The 12,649-nt window shown below is 33.0% G+C and overlaps 1 protein-coding gene across 2 annotated transcripts in view; it reads left to right on the top strand.

Annotated features, from left to right (window-relative positions):
• Positions 1-12,649, top strand: part of LOC114335080 (tyrosine-protein phosphatase 69D-like) — a 729,328-nt gene that overhangs the window by 513,991 nt on the left and 202,688 nt on the right. For both annotated transcript variants that reach the window (XM_050654333.1, XM_050654334.1), the window contains one exon: positions 617-846. In XM_050654333.1, coding sequence (XP_050510290.1) covers positions 617-846 — 230 coding nt within the window. The remainder of the gene's footprint in view (positions 1-616; positions 847-12,649) is intronic.

The following is a 12,649-nucleotide window of genomic DNA, read 5'->3' as shown; positions in this document are numbered from 1 at the left end:
TGCAGGGGTCGATATTATCTACACTGAAATTAAAATTAATCATTGCTGACTAATCAGGCATTATAACCGTACGCCTCTTTTTTTTTATATGTGTATGTACATATATGGTGTATACCCCAAAATCCCGACAGCCACAATCCCGACGGCCAAAATCCCGACACGCCAGAATACCGACAGGCCAAAATCCCGACACGCCAGAATCCCGACAGATTTGATAAATTTCTTTTTAACATATAATTACATTTATTTCTTGTTTTTTGTTTATGGCCATCTGTTTTTTTTTTTTTGTTACTAAACAAAAGTATTTTGTATTAAATTATTAAACAAAAGTCGGAATTTTTATTATGCGAGGATTGTTGCATGTCGGGATTTTGGACTGTCGGGATTCTGGCGTGTCGGGATTCTGGTGTGTCGGTGTTTTGGCCGTAGGGATTTTGGCTGTCGGGATTTTGGCTGTCGGGATTTTGGGCGGCACCGACATATATGTATATGTATATGAGAAAATAACTTTGTGTTTCTTAGACATTTTGGATGTGTTTATTATGAGATTTCTAAAAATAACATCTACGTTATTTATAAAAAATATAATTTTAAAGATATTTTCTTTTTGTAATAGTTGCCAATAAAATTTATGGCGTAGAGAAGTATAACAATAGTGAAAACTCAATTTCCTTGCGTTGGAAACCGCCCTACCCTCCCACTGGAATTTTAGAGAAATATTTTATTATATATGGTTGGAGATCTACATCTGAAGAAGTAGCTATTAAAGAATGTACATTTTGGAAAGGGTATCATTGTGCGACGATCGACAAACAAATTTCCTTCAAAACAACATACCAGATACAAGTAAGTAAATCTTATTGTTTTTGTAAATCACTAGCTCACCTGGCGAACTTTGTACTGCCTTAGAATTAATAAACGTGTCGATTATTTCCATTGAAGTTACAGTAAAATATTTTTCAGTTATTTTTGAAGTGAAAATTTCTTTGGGGCCGTTGTGCGATTTTTGGATAGGGAAAAAAGCATTGAATTCGCTACCGTCATCGCGACCCTCATCGCGACCGTCATCGCGAGCGTCATTGCGACCGTCATCGCTTATTCTATATATTATTTGTATGTATATAATAAAAATTATATAGAAGTATTTAAATTTAAAATAAATGTAAAACCTATTTTTGGATGCGGAAAAAGGATTTATTTCGCGACCGTTATCTCTTCGACGAAATAAATTTTGTACGTATATTTATTGAAGTGAAAACTTCTTTAGGGACGTTGTGCACTTTTTGGATGGGGTAAAAGTATTAAATTAGCGACCGTCATCGCTTGACGAAATAAATTTTTGAAGTGAAAACTTCTTTACTGACGTTGTTCACTTTTTTGATGGGGGAAAATTATTAAATTAGCGACCGTCATCACTTCAACGAAATAAATTTTTGAAGTGAAAACTTCTTTTGGGGACGTTGTGCACTTTTTAGATGGGTAAAAAGTATTAAATTAGCGGCCGTCATCGCTTCGGCGAAATAAATTTTTTAAGTGAAAAATTCTTTAGGGACGTTGTGCACTTTTTTGATGGGGGAAAATTATTAAATTAGCGACCGTCATCACTTCAACGAAATAAATTTTTGAAGTGAAAATTTCTTTTGGGGACGTTGTGCACTTTTTAGATGGGTAAAAAGTATTAAATTAGCGGCCGTCATCGCTTCGGCGAAATAAATTTTTTAAGTGAAAAATTCTTTAGGGACGTTGTGCACTTTTGGATGGAAAAAAGTATTAAATTAGCGACCGTCGTCGCTTCGACGAAATCAATTTTTGAAGTGGAAATTTCTTTAGGGACGTTGTGCACTTTTTGGATGGGTAAAAGTATTGAATTATGGACCGCCATCGCAACCGTCATCGATTCGACGAAATAAATTTTTGAAGTGAAAACTTTTTTAGGGGCGTTGTGCACTTTTTGGATGGGAAAAAGTATTAAATTAGCGACCGTCATCGCTTCGACGAAATAAATATTTAAAGTAAAAACTTCTTGAGGGACGTTTTACACTTTTTGAATGGGGAAAAAGTATTAAATTAGCGACCGTCGCCGCTTCGATGAAATAAATTTTTGAAGTGAAAATTTCTTTAGGGACGTTGTGCGCTTTTTGGAAGGGAAAAGTATTAAATTAGCGACCGTCATCGCGACGATCATCGCTTCGACGGAATGAATATTTGAAGTGAAAACTTCTTGAGGGACGTTGTGCATTTTTTGGATAGGGAAAAAGTGTTAAATTAGCGACCATCATCGCTTCGACGAAATACATTTTTGAATTAAAAATTTCTTTAGGGCCGTTGTGCACTTTTTGGATAGGAAAAAGTATTAAATTACCGACCGTCATTGCGACCATCATCGCTTCGACAAAATAAATATTTTACGTGAAAACTTCTTAAGGGACATTGTGCACTTTTTGGATGGGTATTAAATTAGCGACCGTCATCGCTTCGAAGAAATAAATTTTTGAATTGAAAATTTCTTTAGGGACGTTGTGCACTTTTTGGATGGGAAAAAGCTTAGCGACCATCGTCCTTTCGATGAAATAAATATTTAAAGTGAAAATTTTTTGAGGGACGTTGTCTACTTTTTGGATTGGGAAAAATATTAAGGTAGGGAACTTCATCGCTTCGACGAAAAAAATTTTGGAATTGAAAATATCTTTAGGGACGTTTTGCACTTCTTGGTTAGGGAAAAACTATTGAATTTGCGCCCGTCATCACTTCGCTGAAATAAATTTTGTACGTATATAAATTATGTGTATGTATCCATAAATAGCATAGGACATACGCATCTCGTATCTGATATAGGTATAGCACTTCTTTTTGGATGGGGAAAAAGCATTGAGCTCGTAATTTATTTACTATAAGAAGTTTTTACTTCTGTCGGCACTCCCACGATTGCCATCAATTTTTTTATGTTTTTTAGTCAATAAATTTAATAATCAATGATTGCTCTTCTCATTTATTTATTGTCATGGCGAATGTAACACGAGTCGGATATTCATTTAATGGAATGGCACATCGGTTGGTATCATCGAACATCAATGCGTCATCAATATTGGTTCGGGAGAGAGTATCACAACCTGTTTTTCGAAAGTTCTGCAAAACTTTAGCAACAGTGCGTCGGTGGTATTTGACAGGCTCAATATTGTGACAATATACTCATAGACGCCCTAATTGGAAGCAATGGAAAACAATTTTATTATTAGTAAATAAATATTTATGAAAATAAACAAAAATAAAATAAACCGAGCTCTAGTTTTAAGATTTACTATAAACGTACATATCAAATACACCAAGAATCAAAATTAACGCACCACCTTAAAAATGGGACATTTTTGATGGCTCGTATTTCCTAAACCTGTTATCCGATTTTAGTTATTTTTTTAGTATATTATAGCTTTATTCTTCAAGAATATCGGTGTAATAATATTATTGCTAAACAGGTAAGTGTCATTGTATACCGGGTGTAACAATGATAGTGTGTTTTTTCTTCAAAGTTTGGAACACCCTGTAGAATATTCTTCTTCTTCTTCTTCTTCTTCTTCTTCTTCTTCTTCTTCTTCTTCTTCTTCTTCTTCTTCTTCGTCTTCTTCTTGTAATAGGACCATGTCCTGTTTCTTCTGTTACAGTCTTTGCTGCGATCCAGAGCTCCAACTCTCGTACCATCGTTTTTTAGATCTTCCTATGGGTCGCTTGGTGTTGGGCTTCTGTGTTTTCGCCCAATGCGCCATACGTTCAGGGTCCATCCGATCTACGTGGTCTCTCCACATGAGTCGCCGCGCTCTTGTCCATCTCACTACGTCTTGAACGCCTAGCTCTCTCAATGTGTCTTCGTTTCGTATTCTATCTCTGAGTGTGATACCCCTTATGGATCTTAGGGTTTTCATCTCTGTTGTTCTCATGATTTGTTTGGTCTTTGTTGTCTCGGCCCTAGTCTCAGCTGCGTATGTCAGTACGGGTCTAACACATGTCTTATAAATGCGAACTTTGCTTTCGGTGCTCATATATTTATTCCACCAGATTATATCCCTCAGGAAACCAGATATTATCGCTGCCTTCGTTGCCTGCTGTCTTATTCTTGCCACAGATGCCTGTTGCTGGATATTTCCACACCTAAAGTACCTACAATCCATTACCAGTTCGATTATATGGTCGTCCACTACTAATTTACATCCAATTGGGTTCCTGGATATTACCATCGATTGGGTTTTCTCTTTGGATAGTGTCAGGTTATACTTTTCGGCAGTTATTTTGAATTTTTGTAGTAGGTGTTGTAAGTCATCTTCGTTTTCGGCTATTAAGATTGCACCATCTGCGTAGCAAAGTATTCTCATGGTTCTGTTACCCATTTTGTATCCCTGATTCATTATGTTAACACTACCTATAACTTCCATAAGTAAAAATTTCCCGTAACTGGCTGTATACCATTAATTACAAAAATTGAAGAAAGACTTCTGTGTAAAAGGTATATTTATTAAAACCACAATAAAGGGCTACATTAAAAGACAGAACGTTTAAATGTTTTACTATTGTCTTCACTAATTATGGTTGTAGTTATTTTAGGCTTAGAACACTGGTGATGCTCTATTTAGAGCGAAAACGTTCTGTCTTTTAATGTAGCCCTTTATTGGGGTTTTAATAAATATACCTTTTACACAGAAGTCTTTCTTCAATTTTCACCTATAACTTCATCCATTATTAAATTAAATAGGCATGGACTGAGGCTGTCCCCTTGTCTAATGCCTGCATTGATTTTGATTTCTTCCGTGTTTCTTTCTTTCATTGCCCGTGTGTGGTTTTAATTCGTGTTTTGTTGGATCTATTGAGCTCTTTAATTATGTTTCTATACCTCTGACCTATGTTTTTCTTTTCAAGGATAGTGAGCACGTCCTTTAATCGTACTCTGTCGAATGCTTGTTTCAGATCTACAAAGCATGTGAACATGGGCTTGTCGAATTCTGTTGATTTCTTAACTAATTGTCACATTACGAAAATAGCGTCTATTGTAGATCTGTTTGGGCGAAAAACCTGTTGTTCTTCCGATACACCGGCTTTCTTATATATTTTTTGGGATAGAATTTTTGTCAATAGTTTTGATGTAGAATTGAGTAGTGTAATTCCTCGGTAGTTCGTAGGATCTGTCTTTACGCCTTTCTTGTAGATGGGTATTGTTATACTCTCTCTCCATTCCTCTGGTACTGTCATGTTGTTTACAATTTTTTGGAATAATGTTGTTATCTCTTCTAATATTTTGTGTACCTCCGTATTAAATTAATTCATTTGGTATATTATCCGGACCTGGTGATTTTCTATTTTTTTATCTATGATTGCTTCGTTTACTTCTTCTTGGGTGATGTTGTCATTCTCTGTTTCTTCTTGGTGAATGTTTTGTAGGTCATTTCTTTGTACTTCATTATTATCGTCTTTGTATAAATTCTCGAAATGAGTTACTCATTCCTCTGGTTTTATTGCGTTAATTTGTAATTCTTCGGTAACCGGCTTCTTCCTGTTCCTCAACATGTTCCATACCTTCCTGTGACCTCCCCTCGTAAATCATGTTCCATGTCATTTGAGAATTTTTCCCAATATATTTGTTTTAGATTTTTGATTCTGTTAGTTGTTCTATTTCTTTCTGATTTATACCTTTGATACTCTTCTGGGGTCCTATTGTTAATATATCTTACGTATGAATCGTTCTTCTCTTTTGCTAAATCTTTACTTCCTGTGTGAACCATGGTTTTTGGTTTCTGCCGCTGTTTAAGTCAATTGTTCTTTCTCCAATGTCTTCTTTTGCACTACTAGTTAGTTTGACCGGCTTATAATGGTTAGTTTTTTTTAAAAAAATGGAGTTAAAACGAATAACGAATTTTTGTAGTTTGGTAAAAAATGCTCTTTCCTTCAGAATAGAAAGGATAGCATCAGAGATACAAAAAAATTTTTCAATATAAAATTGCAGCTTATTTCTAATTCCCAAGAAATTGGTTTGCAAAAATTTTTTCTTAGGTAAAAATTGAGTGATCTATTGACAATTAAAACTTGTAACAACATGCAAAAACCACCTTTACCAACCCTTTCAAGGTCACATCTTTTTGCGACTGAGGATTTTTAAAAGGATTTAATATTCTACAAAATTCTACAAAAGGATTTTAAAAGCCTACAAAATTCTTTTTTGTCAAACTTTCTAAGATAAATAATGAAAAAGTTACGGTTAAAACATGAACATATTCTTTGAAAAAATAAAAGAGAAATCCAATTGGAAGCATAATAATGTAAGTGTGTTTTTATTCATTGGCTTTATTGATTCTTCTTTATTTATGTATTCTTAATGGATTCTAGAAGTTTGACTGGCTTACAATGATTGGTTTAAAAAAACTGGAGTTAAATGTGAACAACAAATTTATGTAATTTGGTAAAAATGCCATTTTCTTCAGAATTGAAAGATTAGCATCAGAGATACGAAAAAATGTTTTAATATGAAATTGTAGGTTATTTAGTTCCCAAAAAATTGGTTTAAAAAAATTGTTAATACGTCGAAAATTGAGTAAATCGTAAATGAGTATATATCGAAAAACATCGATTTTTTCGATATAAAACTCACACTTTCGATAGCGAATAAATCAAAAACTATTAATTTTATCAACAAAATGTATAAAACATTTTTTGCTAGAATGAATGTTTGTATCAACTTTTGTGGTAAAAATATAATAAAAAATTTCCACCCTCGAGATGGGATGGCAACCACCCCATGGTAAAAGCGCCTTCCGGCATGATATAGATTTTGATCCTTGGACTATACACTACTTACTCTAAAATTTTCAAGCAAATCGGTCCATTCTGTAAAAATTGCGAGGTGAAAAGCTTCGGTTCCTGGACTATACCTGAAAAAATTGGTAAAGTCCTTTTCATGAGCATTTTTCAGTGCGTCACAGTTTTTCGATTTCTTTCTAACGAATTAAAGTGTATATGACAGAAAAAAGGCACGTCTGTGATTACAGACATTTATAACATTTAATCTAGTTATTCTAGTTGTCGATAGATAGCGCTATAATCGAAGAAAAAATTATTTACGAATTATATAATATATCTACGAATATAATCTGTACAATTTATAAGACTATACAAATCAAAGAGAATACCATTTTATAAATGCAATAAACACAATTGATTTGTTTTTATGCCAAATTGCAAATAAAATATGACAACTGTCAGATTTAACTAAAATGTCATGTTAGAATAAATGTCATAAATGTGTATTATCACGGACTTACCTTTTTTCCTATCATTTGTGACGCACTGAAAAATGCTCATAAAAAGGACTTTATTTGTACGGTAGTCTGGATTTCTGTACCTAAATATAGATTTATTACGAATTTCATTTTCATGGAAAACAACTTTTTACACTTTTTTATTTATGGCAACAATAGATTATAGGTCTGGATCCCGCATATGAAAAAAAAGTTGATTAATAGCAAGCTGAAAATTTGTTAATAGCTTAAGGGTGTCTAGTCGGACAACCTTTGATATATGGGAACACTGGAACAGGGGAAGTTTTAATTGTGGAACAGGTTAAAAATTTGGAACGGTCAGACCACGAAAACGGCACATGTATTTTGTCCGACAGAACAGACTTAAACTCTCCGAACAGAGATTAAACTCTCATGCAAAAATCAGATTGCTATTTATCACCAAATGGGTGTTTTAATGAGTGGAACATGTAGAATATGTCAAATGACAGGAATTATGACAGGTGATAAATAGCAGTCTGATTTTTGCATGAGAGTTTAATCTCTGTTCGGAGAGTTTAAGTCTGTTCTGTCGGACAAAATAAATGTGCCGTTTTCGTGGTCTGACCGTTCCAAATTTTTAACCTGTTCCACAATTAAAACTACCCCTGTTACAGTGTTCCCATATATCAAAGTTTATCCGACTAGACACCCTTAAGCTATTAACAAATTTTCAGCTTGCTATTAATCAACTTTTTTTTCATACGCGGGATCCAGACCTATTACTTCTTATAGTTACATTATTAAAATTTGTGAAGGCTCTAATTTCGATTTTTGCATAGTAATACCACGGTTTTTACTGTAATTTTGACATTTCTAGAATAAAAAATCCTACTAAAACTTTTTATACTCGCATTAGAATTTTTATTAAATTTAAAGTTTTTATAATTTTATAATTTTAGAATTTTAGAATTTTAGAATTTTAGAATTTTAGAATTTTACAGTTTTTACGTAAAATATACTTAACTATAAAACTGACAATTAATAATAACCTTTTTCTACAACCGTGTTAAAAATGCAATTTTTAGCACTCCATACGAGCGTTAAAAATGCTACTTTAAGGCACTAATCCTTTAAAATTTTTAAGGGACTGCAGTTCGTATTGGGACCGTGCAAGTTCGGCAAAGCGACCCCTATTTCTACGCTCTATACTAAAATTCGCACTTTTAATTTTATTGGCCCATTATATTAGTCCTGGTTACTGGATAATTGTCAAGGCCATAGTCCAAAAAAATAATAAGAAGAAAAAATAAGATTCAGGTTATGTTATGAAAACGTCAACAATTGTATGTAGTAAATAAAATTAGTTATTAAAATGCAGTACTGCAAGCAAAATAAAATTAATTAAATTTACCTTTATATAATAATTGCATATCATATCAATATTGTGGAGCAATATATAATTTTTCTGCTTCATTGACAGAAGGTATAAAATATACGTCAATTTGACAATTTCAATTGACAATATGATTTATTTAAGATAGTTGCAATATTTCTCCGCGACTCGCGCAGGGTCGTTTCTCGTTTCCCCTTCCAAGTACTTGCACACAGCGAATTGACCGGAAATTTTGATGTAATGTCAAAAAAATATAAAAATGGAATGTCAGTCAAGTTCAAGTACAGTCAAACCTGCCATATCCGGATCAATATGGCGACAGACCGATCCGGATATGAAAAAATCCGAATATCAAGACCACTACTTCTTTTAGCCAAGCCGCACACCAAAGAAACATGAAACGAAAAACATGAAACATGAAAGGAAAAACATGTTTCATGAAAAGAAAACACTGCTAAAAAAATCTCAAAGTCCGCCTACTAATGAAACGAGTGTGATTCATGCTCATGGCACATTTTTATATTCGGAGAGTCTCATAAATGGCCGGATATATATTTGTTTAGCAGTGGTTTATTTCCATGAAACGTAATTTACGTTTCATGTTTCTTTGATGTGCGGCTGGGCTTACAGTCTCTGAAACGTTTTCTCCTTCATACATTCCAGTAATCAACGCCGTCAATAACTTTCGTCGTTAGACACGTTTTATAGATTCTGTAATACAATAAGTGCGTTCGCGGTAGCTTGTCGGCGACAAATTAGCAGCAAAACGCATGCGCACTTGAAAATGATATAAATAATATCGTTAATAGATAAATATACAAGCTATATTTACCTAGTATAATTTAATAATTAGTTATTAATATTAATTAAATTTAAATATACCTTGTATATTTATCTAATAACGGTATTATTTATATTAAGTGAGGTTAGAAATTGTCGGCGACAATTTGTCAACGGTACCCGCGAACGGAACTATTAAGTGCGTTCGCGGGTGCCTGTCGGCGACTAGTCGGCGACAAATTAGCAGCAAAACGCATGCGCACTTTAAATGATATAAATAATATACTTAATAGATAAATATACAAGGTAGATTTACCTAGTATAATTTAATAATTAGTTATTAATATTAATTAAAAGTAAATATACCTTGTATATATATCTTTTAACAATATTATTTATATTAAGTGAGGTTAGAAATTGTCGGCGACAATTTGTCCACTGTACCCGCGAACGCAACTATTATTTCGTCATCTTTTAGTTCTCCTTTTAGTGCGTTGTCCAACAGCGGGACTGCCTTTCTCGGTAGATTTCGGTAGAGCCGGACGGCGCAGAACCGTCCGGATATGAGGAGGTCCGGATATGACAGGTCCGGATATGGCAGGTTGTACTGTAAAAGCTTTTGTAGATATTGTCCTGTAATTACGCTTGTAGAAAAAATAATGTATGATATGCGTGTTAAAAAGTACATTTTTAAGGCACTCATGTGAATTGCAGAACTCGCTTCGCTCATTGTGCAAACTTTCACATGCGTGCCTTAAACGTGTACTTTTAACACTTATATCATAAATAACTATTTTTTCAAATAGTCTGACAACTAGTTCGATTACACAAAAATATAATAAATTAATTATAAACAAACTATACTTCCCTCATGGATCAACACTAACGAATTCCAATATCTTAGAAACGAATACACTAATGCACTGGACATATTTATATCGATACAGATAACAGAACAGGTAAGAGGATCATACTATGGTCCTTTTCATGAGCATTTTTCAGTGCGTCACAAATGATAGAAAAAAAGGTAAGTCCGTGATAATACACATTTAGAACATTTATTCTAACATGACATTTTAGTTAAATCTGACAGTTGTCACATTTTATTTTGCAATTTGACATAAAAACAAATCAATTGTGTTTATTGCATTTATAAAATGGTATTTTCTTTGATTTGTATAGTCTTTTAAATTGTACAGATTATATTCGTAGATATATTATATAATTCGTAAATAATTTTTTGTTTCGATTATAGCGCCATCTATCGACAACTAGAATGAATGTTATAAATGTCTGTAATCACCGACGTGTCTTTTTTCTGTCACATACAATTTAATGAGTTAGTCAAGTTTGTCAAAATGACAAACTGACTATTTCTCTATGTCGCCTAATCAGTTATTGGTTATAATTATAATATTTTCGATTTCTTGCTATAGATAATAAATTTTAGCAGTTCCAATGTAACACAAAATCTAGGCACGGGATAAAAAATTTAATTTGAAGAATGTGTATTTTTTTGTTCTTCTTAATGGCGGTACAGGCTCGTTTTTCTAATATTTTATTTAATTGTAGAGTAATTTCCACATACTAACATATTTCTCAAATTAGGCTCTGTACCGCCATTTTTTACTATACAGTGGTGAGCGCGCTAATAAACGGCAAAATAACGCAAAAGATAGAGAACATATGAAGTTCTGAGATAAAAAGGAATGAAACTAGTAAAGATGTGAAAGTTCAGCGATAAAAACCTATAAATTTACATTTATTTTTTCCCACCTTTAGACGTATTGGACGAGTTTGGCAACTGCCATTGTGACAGTGACAGTTTTAGTTGACATACTCCTCTGATAAGTCTAAAGGTGGGAAACAATAAATATAATGTAACTTTATACGTTTTTATCGCTACCCAACTCTACAAGTTTCGATTTGTTATCTCACAACTTATGTAATGATATGCTTTCCATCTTTTGCGTTATTTAGCCTGTTATTAGCGCGCTCATCACTGTATTACGGATGTGTGTGCCATATATCTCAGCAAAATATTCAAAATTAAAGCTGCAATCTTGGAACGTGCTTTCCCGTTTTGATGACTCGCTGATGTAGCCTCTTAAATTGTCCATTGAGTATAGTCATAACATGGCGCATTGTTATATTTCTAAGAAGTTTTCACAACACCAAGTTACATACATTTAGTCGAGGAAATGAAGCTGAAAAAATGGCAAAACCTCGCAATTTTTTCGTCCAGCATCGATTTGTACAAAAATTTGGAATTAGCCTAATTACACCCTCTAGTTCATTTTCTATATTGAGCCGTTGTACGCTTTTGGTTTTTTAAGGGGGAAACTACCCCTAATTGTAAAAAATTATAAAATAACATTTTAAACTTTAATATTGTCATTATTTGTACTTATTAGTTACATAATAATTGTTTTATGCTTTAAGATATACTATCATAATATTTCAACCCTTAAAACCACCCTTGTTGGAGCTATATATAAAAAATTTACTTAAACTAAAAGAATAATTTCGGTTTTCATCGATTTACATAAAAATTTGGGATTAGGATCATCTCACCCTGTACTTCATATTCTATATCATGCTTAAAGGGTTTGATTATTTTTATGGGTGTAAACTACCCCTTATTTTAAAAAACTATATAAAAACATTGTAAACTTTAATATGGGTAAAATTTGGTTTTGATTGGTTAAATAATTATTGTTTTATACTTTAGGACATAATATCATAATATTTCAACAATTAAAAACCACCCTTAATAACATTACAGTTTTTACAAGTAGATATTTTAATAGATTATACAGAAAAAAAAAGTAGAATTAAAGAATTACAAAAATAGTCCTGTCGCCAAGGGGGGTACAACGGCCTCCTTAATTCAGATGGACTTACCCAAGTTTTTTTTATATATTTTTACCCGTAGAATACGAATTTTTTGGGTAACAGTTGATCCGGATGTCGATAAGATTGTTATAGACAAAGAACTTGAGGAATTACATAACAGCGATTTCTTGCAAAACAAAACATCTTTTTGTATTTTTTGGGTCATTTTAAGCAAAAAATATTCCTACAGGTTTTTTCGTAGAATGCATAGTTCTCGAGATAACCGCGGTTGAACTTTTAAAAAATCGAAAAGTTGCAATTTTTGAACCCGAATAACTTTTGATTAAAAAATAAAGTAGCAATTCTGCTTACCGCATTTGAAAGT

The sequence above is a fragment of the Diabrotica virgifera genome, chromosome 6, assembly GCF_917563875.1.
Source record: "Diabrotica virgifera virgifera chromosome 6, PGI_DIABVI_V3a".
Taxonomy (NCBI): Eukaryota; Metazoa; Arthropoda; class Insecta; order Coleoptera; family Chrysomelidae; genus Diabrotica; species Diabrotica virgifera.
This window is presented reverse-complemented; position numbering and strand designations above follow the sequence as displayed.